Source organism: Oncorhynchus tshawytscha, linkage group LG07, assembly GCF_018296145.1.
Source record: "Oncorhynchus tshawytscha isolate Ot180627B linkage group LG07, Otsh_v2.0, whole genome shotgun sequence".
Lineage (NCBI taxonomy): Eukaryota > Metazoa > Chordata > Actinopteri > Salmoniformes > Salmonidae > Oncorhynchus > Oncorhynchus tshawytscha.
This window is the reverse complement of record NC_056435.1, coordinates 70,681,422-70,699,258: the sequence shown is the minus strand read 5'-3', so window position 1 is coordinate 70,699,258 and position 17,837 is coordinate 70,681,422. Positions and strand designations below refer to the sequence as shown.

Here is a 17,837-nt window from a genome sequence, read left to right as displayed (position 1 = left end):
TATGTTTACTACATGATTCCATATGTGTTATTTCATAGTTTTAATCTATTCACTATTATTCTACAATGTAGAACGTAGTAAAAATAAAGAAAAACACTTGAATGAGTAAGTGCTCTAAAACTTTTGACTGTGTGTGTGTGTGTGTGTGTGTGTGTAAACAGCAAATATAAGAAACATCCCTTTTTTCAGGACCTTGTCTTTTATACAATAATTCGTAAAACCCCAAATAACTTCACAGATCTTCATTGTAAAGGGTTTAAACACTGTTTCCCATGCTTGTTCAATGAACCATAAACAATTAATGAACATGCACCTGTGGAATGGCCATTAAGACACTAACAGCTTTCAGACGGTAGGCAATTAAGGTCACAGTTATGAAAACCTAGGACACTAAAGAGTCCTTTCTACTTACTCTGAAAAACACCAAAAGAAAGATGCCCCGGGTCCCTGCTCATCTGCGTGAACGTTCCTTAGGCATGCTGTAAGGAGGCATGAGGACTGCAGATGTGGCCAGGGCAATAAATTGCAATGTTCATACTGTGAGACGCCTAAGACAGCGTTATACAGGGAGACAGGACAGACAGCTGATTGTCCTCGCAGTGGCAGACCACGTGTAACAACACCTGCACAGGATTGGTACATCCGAACACCACACCTACGGGACAGGTACAGGATGACAACAACAACTGCCCGAGTTTACACCAGGAATGCACAATCCCTCCATCAGTGCTCAGACTGTCTGCAATAGGCTGAGAGAGGCTGGACTGAGGGCTTGTAGGCCTGTTGAAAGGCAGGTCCTCACCAGACATCACCAGCAACAACATCGCCTATGGGCACAAACCCACAGTTGCTGGACCAGACAGGACTGGCAAAAAGTGCTCTTCACTGACGAGTTGCGGTTTTGTCTCACCAGGGGTGATGGTCAGATTCACGTTTATCGTGGAAGGAAAGAGCGTCACACCGAGGCCTGTACTCTGGAGCGGGATCGATTTGGAGGTGGCGTGTCCATCATGGTCTGGGGCGGTGTGTCACAGCATCATCAGACTGCGCTTGTAGTCATTGCAGGCATTCGCATTCTCTTGCGTTACAGGGAAGACATCCTCCTCCCTCATGTGGTACCCTTCCTGTAGGCTCATCCTGACATGATCCTTCAGCATGACAATGCCACCAGCCATACTGCTCGTTCTGTACGTGATTTCCTGCAAGACAGGAATGTCAGTGTTCTGCCATGGCCAGCGAAGAGCCCGGATCTCAATCCCATTGAGCACGTCTGGGACCTGTTGGATCAGAAGGTGAGGGCTAGGGCCATTCCCCCCCAGAAATGTCTGGGAACTTGCAAGTGCCTTGGTGGACGAGTGAGGTAACATCTCACAGCAAGAACTGGCAAATCTGGAGCAGTCCATGAGGAAGGAGATGCACTGCAGTACTTAATGCAGCTGGTGGCCACACCAGATACTGACTGTTACTTTTGATTTTGACCCCCCTTTGTTCAGTGACACATTATTCCATTTCTGTTCGTCACATGTCTGTGGAACTTGTTCAGTTTGTCTCAGTTGTTGAATCTTACGTTCATACAAATATTTACACATGTTAAGTTCGCTGAAAATAAATGCAGTTGACAGTTTCTTTCTTTGCTGTGTGTATACATACCTTTTTTTTGTATATTTTTTTTTTAGTTATTTTTTAAAATATTCTCTAAATAGAGAGACACTTCAAAGCTTTTCTTCTTCTTTTTTTTGTTGCCATTTCTGATGTTAATGCCTTTGTCTGGGTTATTGTAGTAAAGGCCAAATTCAATGTTTTATTTTTGGGATCTTTTTTTTTGTTAATTCCTAAAATTCAAAATCAAATTGTAGTTCAATGGATGATTTTGCTTTCTTAAAACAATTCCATATGTCATCATATACCTAGTCTATTTACCAACCCTGGTAATACCAGGTACTGGTCTATTTACCAACCCTGGTATTACCAGGTACTGGTCTATTTACCAACCCTGGTATTACCAGGTACTGGTCTATTTACCAACCCTGGTATTACCAGGTACTGGTCTATTTACCAACCCTGGTATTACCAGGTACTGGTCTATTTACCAACCCTGGTAATACCAGGTACTGGTCTATTTACCAACCCTGGTAATACCAAGTACTGGTCTATTTACCAACCCTGGTAATACCAGGTACTGGTCTATTTACCAACCCTGGTAATACCAGGTACTGGTCTATTTACCAACCCTGGTAATACCAGGTACTGGTCTATTTACCAACCCTGGTAATACCAGGTACTGGTCTATTTACCAACCCTGGTAATACCAGGTACTGGTCTATTTACCAACCCTGGTAATACCAGGTACTGGTCTATTTACCAACCCTGGTAATACCAGGTACTGGTCTATTTACCAACCCTGGTATTACCAGGTACTGGTCTATTTACCAACCCTGGTATTACCAGGTACTGGTCTATTTACCAACCCTGGTATTACCAGGTACTGGTCTATTTACCAACCCTGGTATTACCAGGTACTGGTCTATTTACCAATTCATATATAGCATGTGAATTGGTTGATAGTGACAGATTAAGGTTCTCCCTCCATTGTTTCTCCATCCTCCCTCACCCACTTAGTGTGCCCGCCCAGTCCTGATAATCTAATGCGCTCTTATTCCGGCTGATTGAATCATTCATCAGGTGCAGGATGGACAGATTCTCGACCAGAGCAATGGAAACAATGATAAATGGATCTAGACAATACAGACACACGATCTGCTTTTACTTTCTGGTCTGTTTCTTTTAATTGAAATAAGAACTCTCTCTCTCTCCCTCATTCCTTCCTCTCTCGCTCTCTCTCTCTCCCTCATTCCTTCCTCTCTCCTCTCTCTCTCTCCCTCATTCCTTCTCTCTCTCTCTCTCCCTCATTCCTTCCTCTCTCGCTCTCTCTCTCTCCCTCATTCCTTCCTCTCTCGCTCTCTCTCTCTCTCCTCTCTCCTCATTTCCTTCCTCTCTCGCTCTCTCTCATTCCTTCCTCTCTCTCTCTCTCTCTCTCATTCCTTCCTCTCTCTCTCTCTCTCATTCCTTCTCTCTCTCTCCTCTCTCTCTCTCTCCTCTCTCTCTCTCTCTCTCCCTCATTCCTTCCTCTCTCTCTCTCTCTCTCTCTCCTCATTCTTCCTCTCTCTCTCTCTCCCTCATTCCTTTCTTCTCTCTCTCTCTCTCCCTCATTCCTTCCTCTCTCTCTCTCCCTCATTCCTTCCTCTCTCTCTCTTCTCCCTCATTCCTTCCTCTCTCTCTCTCTCTCCCTCATTCCTTCCTCTCTCTCTCTCCTCATTCCTTCCTCTCTCTCTCTCTCTCTCTCTTCCTCTCTCTCTCTCTCTCTCATTCCTCTCTCTCTCTCTCTCTCCCTCATTCCTTCCTCTCTCTCTCTCTCTCTCTCCCTCATTCCTTCCTCTCTCTCTCTCTCTCTCTCTCTCATTCCTCATTCCTTCCTCTCTCTCTCTCTCTCTCCCTCATTCCTTCCTCTCTCTCTCTCTCTCCTCTCTCTCTCCTCATTCCTCCTTCCTCTCTCTCTCTCTCTCCCTCATTCCTTCCTCTCTCTCTCTCTCTCCTCATTCCTTCCTCTCTCTCTCTCTCTCTCTCTCCCTCATTCCTTCCTCCTCTCTCTCTCTCTCTCCCTCATTCCTCCCTCTCTCTCTCTCTCTTCTCCCTCTCTCTCTCTCTCTCTCCTCATTCTTCCTCTCTCTCTCTCTCTCTCTCCTCATTCCTTCATTCTCTCTCTCTCTCTCTCTCTCTCTTCTCTCATTCCTTTCTCTCTCTCTCTCTCTCTCATTCCTTCTTCTCTCTCTCTCTCTCCTTCCTCTCTCTCTCTCTCCTCTCTCTCTCCTCCCTCTCTCTCTCTCTCTCTCCCTCATTCCTTCCTCTCTCTCTCTCTCTCTCTCTCCTCATTCCTCCCTCCTCTCTCCCTCTTCTCTCTCTCTCTCTCTCCCTCATTCCTTCCTCTCTCTCTCTCTCTCATTCTCTCTCTCTCTCTCCTCATTCCTTCCTCTTTCTCTCTCCTCTCTTCCTCTCTCTCTCTCTCTCTTCCTTTCCTCCTCATTCCTTCTCTCTCTCTCTCTCTCTCTTCCTTCTCTCTCTCTCCCTCCCTCATTCCTTCCTCTCTCTCTCTCTCTCTTCTCTCTTCCTCTCTCTCCATTCCTTCCTCTCTCTCTCTCTCTCTCTCTCTCTCCTCTCTCTCTCTCATTCCTTCTCTCTCTCTCTCTCTCTCATTCCTCCCTCTCTCTCTCTCTCTCTCTCATTCCTTTCTCTCTCTCTCTCTCTCTCCTCTCTCTCTCATTCCTTTCTCTCTCTCTCTCTCTCTCCCTCATTCCTTCCTCTCTCTCTCTCTCTCTCATTCCTTCCTTCCTCTCTCTCTCTCTCTCTCCCTCATTCTCTCTCTCTCTCTCCCTTCTCTCTCTCTCTCTCTCCCTCATTCCTTCTCTCTCTTCTCTCCCTCTCTCTCTCTCCCTCATTCCTCCCTCTCTCTCTCTCTCTCTCATTCCTTCCTCTCTCTCTCTCATTCCTTTCTCTCTCTCTCTCATTCCTTCTCTCTCTCTCTCTCATTCCTCTCCTCTCTCTCATTCCTTCCTCTCTTCCTTCCTCTCTCTCTCTCCCTCTCCCTTCCTCTCTCTCTCTCTCTCTCTCCCTCATTCCTTTCTCTCTCTCTCTCTCCTCTCTCTCTCTCCCTCATTCCTTCCTCTCTCTCTCTCTATTCCTTCCTCTCTCTCTCTCTCCCTCATTCCTTTCTCTCCCTCATTCCTCTCTCTCTCCCTCATTCCTTCCTCTCTCTCTCTCTCTCTCCTCTCCTCATTCCTTCCCTCTCTCTCTCTCTCTTCCTCTCCTCTCATTCCTTCCTCTCTCTCTCTCTCTCTCTCTCTCTCCCTCATTCCTTCTCTCTCTCTCTCTCTCTCCCTCATTCCTCCTCTCTCTCTCTCTCTCTCTTCCTCTCTCTCTCTCTCATTCCTTCTCTCTCTCTCTCTCTCCCTCTCATTCCTTCCTCTCTCTCTCTCTCTCTCTCTCTCTCATTCCTTCCTCTCTCTCTCTCCTCTCTCCCTCATTCCTTCCTCTCTCTCTTCCTTCCTCTCTCTCTCTCATTCCTTTCTCTCTCTCTCTCTCTCCCTCATTCCTTTCTCTCTCTCTTCTCTCTCCCTCATTCCTTTCCTCTCTCTCTCTCTCTCTCCCCCTCATTCCTCTCCTCTCTCTCTCTCTCTCTCCCTCTCTCCTCTCTCTCTCTCTCTCATTCCTTCCTCTCTCTCTCTCTCTCTCCTCATTCCTTCATCCTTCTCTCTCTCTCCTTTCTCTCATTCTCTCTCTCTCCCTCATTCCTCCCTCTCTCCTCATTCCCTCATTCCTTCCTCTCTCTCTCTCTCTCTCCTCCTCTCTCTCTCATTCCTTCCTCTCTCTCTCTCTCTCTTCCTCTCTCTCTCTCTCTCTCTCTCCCTCATCTTCTCTCTCCTCCCTCATTCCTCTCTCTCTCTCTCTCTCTCTCCCTCATTCCTTCCTCTCTCTCTCCCTCATTCCTTCCTCTCTCTCTCCCCCTCATTCCTTCCTCTCTCTCTCTCTCTCATTCCTTCCTCTCTCTCTCTCTCATCCTTCCTCTCTCTCTCTCTCTCTCTCTCTCCCTCATTCCTTCCTCTCTCTCTCTCTCTCCCTCATTCCTTCCTCTCTCTCTCTCTCTCCCTCATTCCTTCTCTCTCTCTCCCTCATTCTTTCCTCTCTCTCTCTCCCTCATTCTTCCTTCCTCTCTCTCTCTCTCCCTCATTCCTTCCTCTCTCTCTCCCTCATTCCTTCCTCTCTCTCTCTCTCTCCTCTCTCCTCATTCCTTCCTCTCTCTCTCTCTCTCTCTCTCTCTCATTCCTTCCTCTCTCTCTCTCTCTCCCTCATTCCTTCCTCTCTCTCTCTCTCTCCCTCATTCCTTCCTCTCTCTCTCTCTCTCTCCTCTCCCTCTTCCTTCCCTTCCTCTCTCTCTCTCTCTCCCTCATTCCTTCCTCTCTCTCTCTCTCTCTCTCTCATTCCTTCCTCATTCTCTCTCCCTCTCTCTTCCTTCTCTCTCTCTCTCTCTCCCTCATTCCTTCCTCCTCTCTCTCTCTCCCTCATTCCTTCCTCTCTCTCTCTCTCTCCCTCATTCCTTTCTCTCTCTCTCTCTCTCCCCTCATTCCTTCCTCTCTCTCTCTCTCCCTCATTCCTTCCTCTCTCTCTCTCTCTCTCCCTCATTCCTTCCTCTCTCTCTCTCTCTCCCTCATTCCTTCCTCTCTCTCCTCCCTCATTCCTTCCTCTCGCTCTCTCTCCCTCCCTCATTCCTTCCTTCTCTCTCGCGCTCTTCTCTCTCTCTCTCTCTCGCTCTCCCTCATTCTTCCTCTCTCTCTCTCTCTCTCTCGCTCTCTCTCTCTCTTCCTTCCTCTCTCTCTCTCTCCCTCATTCCTTCCTCCCTCTCTCTCTCCCTCATTCCTTCCTCTCTCTCTCTCCTCATTCCTTCCTCTCTCTCTCTCTCCCTCATCTCTCTCTCGCTCTCTCTCTCTCGCTCCTCTCTCTCTCTCTCTCTCTCCCTCATTCCTTCCTCTCTCGCTCTCTCTCTCTCCCTCATTCTCTCTCTCCCTCTCTCTCTCTCTCCCTCATTCCTTCCTCTCTCTCTCTCTCTCTCCCTCATTCCTTCCTCTCTCGGTCTCTCTCTCTCTCCCTCATTCCTTCCTCTCTCTCTCTCTCTCTCCAGCTTCTGAACCAGGTGTTAAACAGAGTGACCGCAGAGAGGAACCTCTTCGACCGTGTGGTCAACCTCCGTCTCCCAGGTAATTTCTCGTACTCCCAATATTATTGTTTACTTCTAGTAGTATTGCAGTATTAAACAAGTAATAGTATAAGTACAGTGATTACACCACTCTTTCACCAAGTCTGCTATTGACATTCTGAAATCTGTAACTGCTACTACCCCTGCAGTGTTATACCACTACAGATGCAGACAGACATACTGTACCCACTAGTCAATATAATGCAGACAGATATACTGTACCCGCTGGTCAATATAATGCAGACAGATATACTGTACCCACTGGTCAATCTGATGCAGACAGATATACTGTACCCACTGGTCAATCTGATGCAGACAGATATACTGTACCCACTAGTCAATATGATGCAGACAGACATACTGTACCCACTGGTCAATATAATGCAGACAGACATACTGTACCCACTGGTCAATATGATGCAGACAGACATACTGTACCCACTGGTCAATCTGATGCAGACAGATATACTGTACCCACTGGTCAATCTGATGCAGACAGATATACTGTACCCACTAGTCAATATAATGCAGACAGATATACTGTACCCGCTGGTCAATATAATGCAGACAGATATACTGTACCCACTGGTCAATCTGATGCAGACAGACATACTGTACCCACTGGTCAATATAATGCAGACAGATATACTGTACCCACTGGTCAATCTGATGCAGACAGATATACTGTACCCACTGGTCAATATAATGCAGACAGATATACTGTACCCACTGGTCAATCTGATGCAGACAGATATACTGTACCCACTGGTCAATATAATGCAGACAGACATACTGTACCCACTGGTCAATCTGATGCAGACAGACATACTGTACCCACTGGTCAATATAATGCAGACAGACATACTGTACCCACTGGTCAATATGATGCAGACAGACATACTGTACCCACTGGTCAATATAATGCAGACAGATATACTGTACCCACTGGTCAATATAATGCAGACAGATATACTGTACCCTCTGGCCTATCTGATGCAGACAGATATACTGTACCCACTGGTCAATATAATGCAGACAGACGTACTGTACCCACTGGTCAATCTGATGCAGACGGACATACTGTACCCACTGGTCAATATAATGCAGACAGATATACTGTACCCACTGGTCAATATAATGCAGACAAATATACTGTACCCACTGGTCAATATAATGCAGACAGACATACTGTACCCACTGGTCAATCTGATGCAGACAGATATACTGTACACACTGGTCAATATAATGCAGACAGATGTACTGTACCCACTGGTCAATCTGATGCAGGCAGACATACTGTACCCACTGGTCAATATAATGCAGACAGATATACTGTACCCACTGGTCAATCTGATGCAGACAGATATACTGTACCCACTGGTCAATATAATGCAGACAGACATACTGTACCCACTGGTCAATATGATGCAGACAGACATACTGTACCCACTGGTCAATATAATGCAGACAGACATACTGTACCCACTTGTCAATATAATGCAGACAGATATACTGTACCCACTGGTCAATATAATGCAGACAGATATACTGTACCCACTGGTCAATATGATGCAGACAGATATACTGTACCCACTGGTCAATATAATGCAGACATACATACTGTACCCACTGGTCAATCTGATGCAGACAGACATACTGTACCCACTGGTCAATATAATGCAGACAGATATACTGTACCCACTGGTCAATATAATGCAGACAGATATACTGTACCCACTGGTCAATATAATGCAGACAGATATACTGTACCCTCTGGCCAATCTGATGCAGACAGATATACTGTACCCACTGGTCAATATAATGCAGACAGACGTACTGTACCCACTGGTCAATCTGATGCAGACAGATACTGTACCCACTGGTCAATATAATGCAGACAGATATACTGTACCCACTGGTCAATATACTGCAGACAAATATACTGTACCCACTGGTCAATATAATGCAGACAGACATACTGTACCCACTGGTCAATCTGATGCAGACAGATATACTGTACACACTGGTCAATATAATGCAGACAGATGTACTGTACCCACTGGTCAATCTGATGCAGACAGACATACTGTACCCACTGGTCAATATAATGCAGACAGATATACTGTACCCACTGGTCAATCTGATGCAGACAGACATACTGTACCCACTGGTCAATATAATGCAGACAGACATACTGTACCCACTGGTCAATCTGATGCAGACAGATATACTGTACACACTGGTCAATATAATGCAGACAGACATACTGTACCCACTGGTCAATCTGATGCAGGCAGACATACTGTACCCACTGGTCAATATAATGCAGGCAGATATACTGTACCCACTGGTCAATATAATGCAGGCAGATATACTGTACCCACTGGTCAATATAATGCAGACAGATATACTGTACCCACTGGCCAATCTGATGCAGACAGATATACTGTACCCACTGGTCAATATAATGCAGACAGACATACTGTACCCACTGGTCAATCTGATGCAGACAGAAATACTGTACCCACTGGTCAATCTGATGCAGACAGATATACTGTACCCACTGGTCAATATAATGCAGACAGATATACTGTACCCACTGGTCAATCTGATGCAGACAGATATACTGTACCCACTGGTCAATCTGATGCAGACAGATATACTGTACCCACTGGTCAATCTGATGCAGACAGATATACTGTACCCACTGGTCAATATAATGCAGACAGATATACTGTACCCACTGGTCAATCTGATGCAGACAGACATACTGTACCCACTGGTCAATATAATGCAGACAGATATACTGTACCCACTGGTCAATATAATGCAGACAGATATACTGTACCCACTGGTCAATCTGATGCAGACAGATATACTGTACCCACTGGTCAATATAATGCAGACAGACATACTGTACCCACTGGTCAATCTGATGCAGACAGACATACTGTACCCACTGGTCAATCTGATGCAGACAGACATACTATACCCACTGGTCAACCATAACACATCACACACAGTCCGAAAGATTCTGAGATGCCCTCGATTGTTCTCCTGGCCTGAGCTATATTAATATCACACACTTCTGTTAGCGGGTGTTTTCCCTGGGCTACGGTTACTACTTACACTCTGACGTGTGAAAAATCAGATCATTCACTTTAGCTGCAGGAAATGAAGGTTGGATCCAACCCAGCAGAGTCATTCATCAGAAATGACAACATGGAGCTGTGTGATGCATTATTCACAGCCACTGTGGTCATTGTGCTGACTGATGTGTGGAGGGTCTTCTTCTAGGAATTTTGTGTGTGTGTGTGTCTGGTACTTTACTGATGGGCACTAAGGTCCTCGAGGGGCTGGAGACAATTGCTTGTTTGGCAGATACACTTTGCTCTCAGTTCCAAATGTTATCCTGAGTCACCCGCTTTACCCCTGACTCCAATAATCTGTTTTATTTGTGTGTTTTTATGGGGAGAATCACACTGATCTGGAATATCAAACCCTTTGCCATCTGAGAGATTTTTTTCCTCCCCCCCTCCACAAAAAAATCACTGAAAGGCTTTCAGTAATGTCTCATGGCCCCTCTCTTTGTGTAAATTCTATCTCCAATGAAACCCGTTATCTACTTTCCCAGAGTCAGAAACTCATGGAAACCATATCTCAGCGTGCAGTGTCAAGGAAGTTGCTAACTTGCGTTAGCGCAATTGCTAACTGAGCACAATGACTGTGAGTCTGAGAACAGCTAGCATGCTAGTTAGCTTTGGCTCACAAAACTACCTTTTATCTTCGTTCATACTAGACGCAGAGACTTACACATTGTATCCCACAAGTTAATTTGACTCTGGGGAAGTAGATAATCATCTTAAATCAAATGAAGAAAATTTAATATTTCAAATGTATATGACGCTTTTGCAAATGTTGACCAAGTGCTTAAACAGCAACCTCATTCTTTGTACCTGGAGACCTGAACAATGTCTTATTCTGTGTTCCTGGTGTCCAGGCCTAGAGAGCGTTGACCACTATCCCATCCTAGTGGCTGTGACAGGAATTCTGGTGAGGATCCTGGTGGACTGTGAGAGACAAGGGTAAGTGAATAAACACGCTGTATTTGCGGGTAGTGGACGTGGCCAATAGCATGGTTTTGGGGGCCCTCTTTGGTTTTGGAGGCCCTCTTTGGTTTTGGAGGCCCTCTTTCATGCAGTTCTCAACATTTTGCCATGGGGTCAGAGAGAACGTGTTAGTTTTAAAGCTAGGTTGTTGCCATTCACACATTTTGTCATGGGGCTGAGCGAAAAATGTGAATTTCAAATGTAATTTCCTTCAATTATGCAAATGCCAGTAAATTGCCAGTATGCCCTGTTCTTATATTATCCGAGTGGCTCAAACATTATAACAAAAAAAATTGTACAGGTCCTTTGCAATAGTTGGACATGTGTAAAACCCTGTCCTTTGTACTCTGCTGTTAATAGTCTGTATCCTGCTGGTTCTCTGGTAATTGTATGGCGGTGGGTTGGTCAGGACTGGACCGGGAGGCATGCAGGCTGTAATCTCCCTGCCTAGCATGCCACCTCTAACCAGATCACTGTGTGAGTGTAACGAGAGAGAGCAGTCCTTTCCTGTCCTCATTATTTTCTATCCCAGTGAATTGAAACACCAGTCAGTTCTCTGGACAGGGCTGGACTGTAATAGGCCTGTGTCTCAACTGTAATACCAGTCAGTTCTCTGGTCAGGGCTGGACTGTAATAGGCCTGTGTCTCAACTGTAATACCAGTCAGTTCTCTGGTCAGGGCTGGACTGTAATAGGCCTGTGTCTCAACTGTAATACCAGTCAGTTCTCTGGTCAGGGCTGGACTGTAATAGGCCTGTGTCTCAACTGTAATACCAGTCAGTTCTCTGGTCAGGGCTGGACTGTAATAGGTCTAGGTAGTACACACATAGGTAGTACACTATGTAGGGGGTAGGGTTGCAATTGGGACGGAGCGTAGGACAGCTAGTACCTGTGCCTTCTAGCTTCCGGCTGAGTGATCTATCAATCGATTTTTCTGGGGATGTTCTCTTCTTCATTTCTGGTTTAGACATTATCCATTTGCTTTTGGCTTTTATTGGCTACTGTATAAACCAAATCAAAATGTTTATAATTTTGTTTATTTTTAAAAAGCCTTTCTGGTAGTTCTGCTTTGAGCGTTGTAAAGCTGGACTCTAGAAATCATAGAAAACCATATGCAGAACGCCACTACTCTCTATTGTTATCTAGGTTGGTATATAGCTAGCTAGTTTGCTTCGTTCATGGAGGAAATGTTAGCTAGCTAGCTACATAGGTTGCAGCTGACCTGTGTGCTAACCAAAGCCATGTATTTGTATGTATGTTTTTCTAAGTACTTACACAAGTAGCCAGCTAGCTACCATTTGCAATGTTGGATGGATAGCTGATCTGTTCCATTTATGAAAATAGCGACAATTGTCTCACGATATTTTAACTTATCCAATCTTCTCCCACAGGCACTGTGTAGCATGCATGTATGCAAAAACAGTTCTTAGCTAGCTAACATTAGCTAACCCATCTGTAGCCCCCAACTTCCTAGCTAGCTAATGTTAGCTAACCCATCTGTAGCCCCCAACTTCCTAGCTAGCTAATGTTAGCTAGCCCAGCTGTGCCTCCCAAATATCTAGCTAGCTAATGTTAGCTAGCCCAGCTGTGCCTCCCAAATATCTAGCTAGCTTGCGTTAGCTAAACCATCTGTAGCCCCCAACTAGCTAGCGAGCTAACATTAGTGAACCCATCTGTAGCCCCCAACTAGCTAGTTAGCTAGTTAACTAGTCTGTCTGGTCCCATAGCAATGCTGAAAAATGAGGTGAATAAAATATATAGTGAAGAGGGTGCCATTTGAGACATACCCATACTATTGGGGGGGGGTTCTGTAATGTGATAAAGCATTTTTGGGGCTGTTGCAATTTCAACATGACATAACATTTTAAAAGCTGTGAGGGATGTACTCTACAATTTACATTTTGAACTTGAGTGGATTTCAATTGTCTTACATGGAGTAGACTTTTCCTCCTTAGTTATTGACTGTAACCTACTGTGGTAGATTTTAATCCTGACGACACCGGGATCTTCAGACCTTTTACAAATGGTGAGCTTGTCTCCTTTGTGTCTCTTGTCTTGCTCTCGTTCTCTCTCACGTCCCCCTCTTTTACTCCTATGAGATCGTCTAGATAAGTTGAGCATTCAGTCGCAGTACGTGTGTTCCCATTTTGTAGGTGTGATGTAGTTGAAGGTCTGACGCAGATGCCATTGTCTCTTATCATCAGAGAGAGAGAGAGAGAACACAAGGCTAGATGATATGATTTTCTTTCCTTCATCTTTTTCTCACTCAGTCTCTCTCTCATTTTCTCCTCTCTCGCTCTTTCTTTCCCTCCCTCTCTCCTGTCTGTAAAAGGCTCACAATTGCACCCATCACAGCCAAAACCGGGGTGTTCTGAGGCTCTGTCAAGAAAATCCAATTACTGAGATATTACAGCTCCTTGCCGGAACAGAAGCCAAGTATCAGACAATACATGACTAGTGTATTGCTGCTGGAGGCCTCTGGTTGCATTTAACACCTGCTGACTGCTCAGACACACTGATAAATAGGCTAATATTAAAATTATTATTAAGCTATATATAAAACATATATTGTGATCTTTTCAGTGGATAATATTTGATATTTCCCTGAACTACTCTATCAATGAAGGCAGGAGAGGGGCTTTTCTGAACCTCCTGGGTCCATTTTGAGACCTTTTACATTTTCACTTAATACTATCATCAACTAAAGCACATGTCGTGTCTTTGGCTATGCCGGATTAAGTGATATGACATACTATTCTATAAAATCCTTTTCTCCATAATTAATATTACCTGATTGAGCTACTGATGTAAATGTAGTTAACTAGAGAGTCGGGGCACCACGAAATAATGTTTATAGAGCTGTTATCTTCCGAATAAACTCTTAAAGACCTAGTAATATTTTACATCAATAGCAGTCAATATTAATCGTCACCTTATTTTAGTCTCATCTGAAAGTTGTAAATTCTTGGTTATCTTCACGAACCCTGGCTAACAAGTTGAATCAGCAATACAAAATTGGGTTTATTTACTAAATACCTAACTAATCACACAGAATTACATAAACACAGAATGCAAATGATGTCATACAGAAAACGTCCCTGGTGGACGGAGCCGACATGACGGCTGGTTACACAAAGGGAAGGGGGTTGGGTTTGAATGAAAGAGCGGGAAGACTGAGGAACAAAGGGTGAAGCTGTGCTATCGTAAATACAGCATCTTATGCATTCTAAATTACCGCCCATTTGGAAAAGGAGAATGCAATAAATATTTACTCTGAGCTGCGCTTCAGTAGGTTGGTCGTAGATGTTGGCGGTGTTGGCCAACCGAGATCTTCCTGTCCTTGGAAGAATGTCTCTGGTGGTAAATTGAATACGTTGTAGTATCTTCATTGTGTGTTAGACTGGATACGTCATCCGTCCTTTCCTAGCCCACGTTTACAGCTGTTGTTGCTAACTCAACAGCTAGGATGTCTCACTTCTTTAGTGATTAAGAGTTCAAAGTTCATACCATTCACAACCAAAGCTCACGCTGAGGTTGGCTTAGTTCTGTAGTTGACATGTTAGTCCTTTTCAGCGTATGGACCGTCGTCCTATCGTCCTCGGAACAGAAGGTTACATTTTTGTCAATGGAATAAATAATGAAGGGAGAGAAGGGTGTGTTTCATAGTTTATAACCCATGTCTCTTCACAGGGGCGGGCCACTGATTGAGCAGAGCTCTAACCTTATGAAAACGCAATTCTCTCATTTGGAAGCTAAAATTACATTTCATAAATAGTTTCAATTCAAACATTTAAATTGCACAACAATTCCATGTGAATCTGACAACTAGAATGTGTAGACTTTCCCCGATACAGTTTGTCGTCCTGTCATCAGTCATAATGTCTTAGATGACAACCGAACTGACATCATATTCATTAAGTACCAACGCATATTTTCAACTGGTTGGATTACCGAAATATGGTTCCTTTCCCTCCACTTGTTGGATGTTCCCAGACTCTCTATGTTTAACAAAGGCTATTCAAGAGTCCTTCAGTAGAATCAAGAGAGAGAGAGGGGAGAAAGGTATTGATGGGGGGGTCATAAACCTTACCCACAGGCCAACGTCACACACAAAGACATCGGTATTTCTTTTGGTTGAGAAAAACTGTTTACCATCTTGTCACCCTAGATGAACCCGAACCGACTGATTTTTAGCCTGTCGGTTGACAGATGTTCTTAACACCCCGTTTAGTCACCTCTCTATCCCATGTTCTAATATTATCTACATATTCATACTTCACTTAGTGTTAAGTTGCTGTCAGGTTCACGGCTGTCTTCAGATCACAGAGCAGGATTAGTGTGTGATATTGTACATCTGTTACTTCTCTGTCTCAGTGAGGGCAGAAAGCAGAAAGCACTTAACGCACGAACGCGCACTTCAGCACTTCAATTAAATGAAATTAATTTTTATAAAGCCCTTTTTTACATCGGCAGATGTCACAAAGTGCTTATAAAGAAACAAGGCCTAAAACCAAAAAAGAGCACGCAATGCAGAAGCACAGTGGCTAGGGAAAAGTCCCTAGACAGGCAGGAACCAGGCTCTGTGGGGGGTGTGGTCAGTCCTCGTCTGGCTGTGCCGGGTGTTGCTTATTAGAGTACAAGACCAGCTTGTTGTTCATAGATGACCAGCAGGGTCAAATAATAATAACAGTGTTTGTAGAGCAGGACTCTCCAACCCTATTCCTAGAGAGCTAGCATCCTGTAGGTTTTAACTCCAACCCTGTTCCTAGAGAGCTAGCATGTGGTGGTACAGGTCAGTAGTGGTGGTACAGGTCACTAGTACAGGTCTACCACTACTGACCTGTACTACTACTACTGACCTGTACCACTGACCTGTACTACTGACCTGTACTACTACTAGTAGTAGTAGTAGTTATAGTGCAGGTCAGTAGTACAGGTCAGTAGTTATAGTGCAGGTCAGTAGTACAGGTCAGTAGTTGTAGTACAGGTCAGTAGTTGTAGTACAGGTCAGTAGTACAGGTCAGTAGTTGTAGTACAGGTCAGTAGTTGTAGTACAGGTCAGTAGTTGTAGTACAGGTCAGTAGTTGTAGTACAGGTCAGTAGTTGTAGTACAGGTCAGTAGTTGTAGTACAGGTCAGTAGTTGTAGTACAGGTCAGTAGTACAGGTCAGTAGTACAGGTCAGTAGTACAGGTCAGTAGTACAGGTCAGTAGTTGTAGTACAGGTCAGTAGTTGTAGTACAGGTCAGTAGTTGTAGTTGTAGTACAGGTCAGTAGTTGTAGTACAGGTCAGTAGTTGTAGTACAGGTCAGTAGTTGTAGTACAGGTCAGTAGTTGTAGTTGTAGTACAGGTCAGTAGTTGTAGTACAGGTCAGTAGTGGTAGTACAGGTCAGTAGTCCAGGCCAGTAGTTATAGTGCAGGTCAGTTGTCCAGGTCAGTAGTACAGGTCAGTAGTTATAGTACAGGTCAGTAGGTCAGGTCAGTAGTTATAGTGGAGGTCAGTAAGTCCAGGTCAGTAGTGGTAGTCCAGGTCAGTAGTACAGGTCAGTAGTGGTAGTCCAGGTCAGTAGTACAGGTCAGTAGTTATAGTCCAGGTCAGTAGTACAGGTCAGTTGTCCAGGTCAGTAGTTCTAGTACAGGTCAGTAGTTGTAGTACAGGTTAGTAGTTGTAGTACAGGTCAGTAGTTGTAGTACAGGTCAGTAGTTGTAGTACAGGTCAGTAGTTGTAGTACAGGTCAGTAGTTGTAGTACAGGTCAGTAGTTGTAGTACAGGTCAGTAGTTGTAGTACAGGTCAGTAGTTGTAGTTGTAGTACAGGTCAGTAGTTGTAGTTGTAGTACAGGTCAGTAGTTGTAGTTGTAGTACAGGTCAGTAGTTGTAGTTGTAGTACAGGTCAGTAGTTGTAGTACAGGTCAGTAGTTGTAGTTGTAGTACAGGTCAGTAGTTGTAGTACAGGTCAGTAGTGGTAGTACAGGTCAGTAGTCCAGGCCAGTAGTTATAGTGCAGGTCAGTTGTCCAGGTCAGTAGTACAGGTCAGTAGTTATAGTACAGGTCAGTAGGTCAGGTCAGTAGTTATAGTGGAGGTCAGTAAGTCCAGGTCAGTAGTGGTAGTCCAGGTCAGTAGTACAGGTCAGTAGTGGTAGTCCAGGTCAGTAGTACAGGTCAGTAGTTATAGTCCAGGTCAGTAGTACAGGTCAGTTGTCCAGGTCAGTAGTTCTAGTACAGGTCAGTAGTTGTAGTACAGGTTAGTAGTTGTAGTACAGGTCAGTAGTTGTAGTACAGGTCAGTAGTTGTAGTACAGGTCAGTAGTTGTAGTACAGGTCAGTAGTTGTAGTACAGGTCAGTAGTTGTAGTCCAGGTCAGTAGTACAGGTCAGTAGTACAGGTCAGTAGTTGTAGTACAGGTCAGTAGTTGTAGTACAGGTCAGTAGTTGTAGTACAGGTCAGTAGTTGTAGTACAGGTCAGTAGTTGTAGTTGTAGTACAGGTCAGTAGTGGTAGTACAGGTCAGTAGTTGTAGTACAGGTCAGTAGTGGTAGTACAGGTCAGTAGTACAGGTCAGTAGTTGTAGTACAGGTCAGTAGTACAGGTCAGTAGTTGTAGTACAGGCCTGTAGTACAGGTCAGTAGTACAGGTCAGTAGTTGTAGTACAGGTCAGTAGTTGTAGTACAGGTCAGTAGTTGTAGTCCAGGTCAGTAGTACAGGTCAGTAGTACAGGTCAGTAGTACAGGTCAGTAGTTGTAGTACAGGTCAGTAGTTGTAGTACAGGTCAGTAGTTGTAGTACAGGTCAGTAGTTGTAGTACAGGTCAGTAGTGGTAGTACAGGTCAGTAGTCCAGGTCAGTAGTTATAGTGGAGGTCAGTAGTACAGGTCAGTAGTTGTAGTACAGGCCAGTAGTACAGGCCAGTAGTTATAGTCCAGGTCAGTA

General features: G+C 44.6%; 1 protein-coding gene across 2 annotated transcripts in view; it reads left to right on the top strand.

The window, feature by feature from the left end:
• Window positions 1-17,837, top strand: part of LOC112255369 (E3 ubiquitin-protein ligase RNF123) — a 266,952-nt gene that overhangs the window by 96,085 nt on the left and 153,030 nt on the right. For both annotated transcript variants that reach the window (XM_042324870.1, XM_042324871.1), the window contains exons 33-34: window positions 6,731-6,806; window positions 10,806-10,890. In XM_042324870.1, coding sequence (XP_042180804.1) covers window positions 6,731-6,806; window positions 10,806-10,890 — 161 coding nt within the window. The remainder of the gene's footprint in view (window positions 1-6,730; window positions 6,807-10,805; window positions 10,891-17,837) is intronic.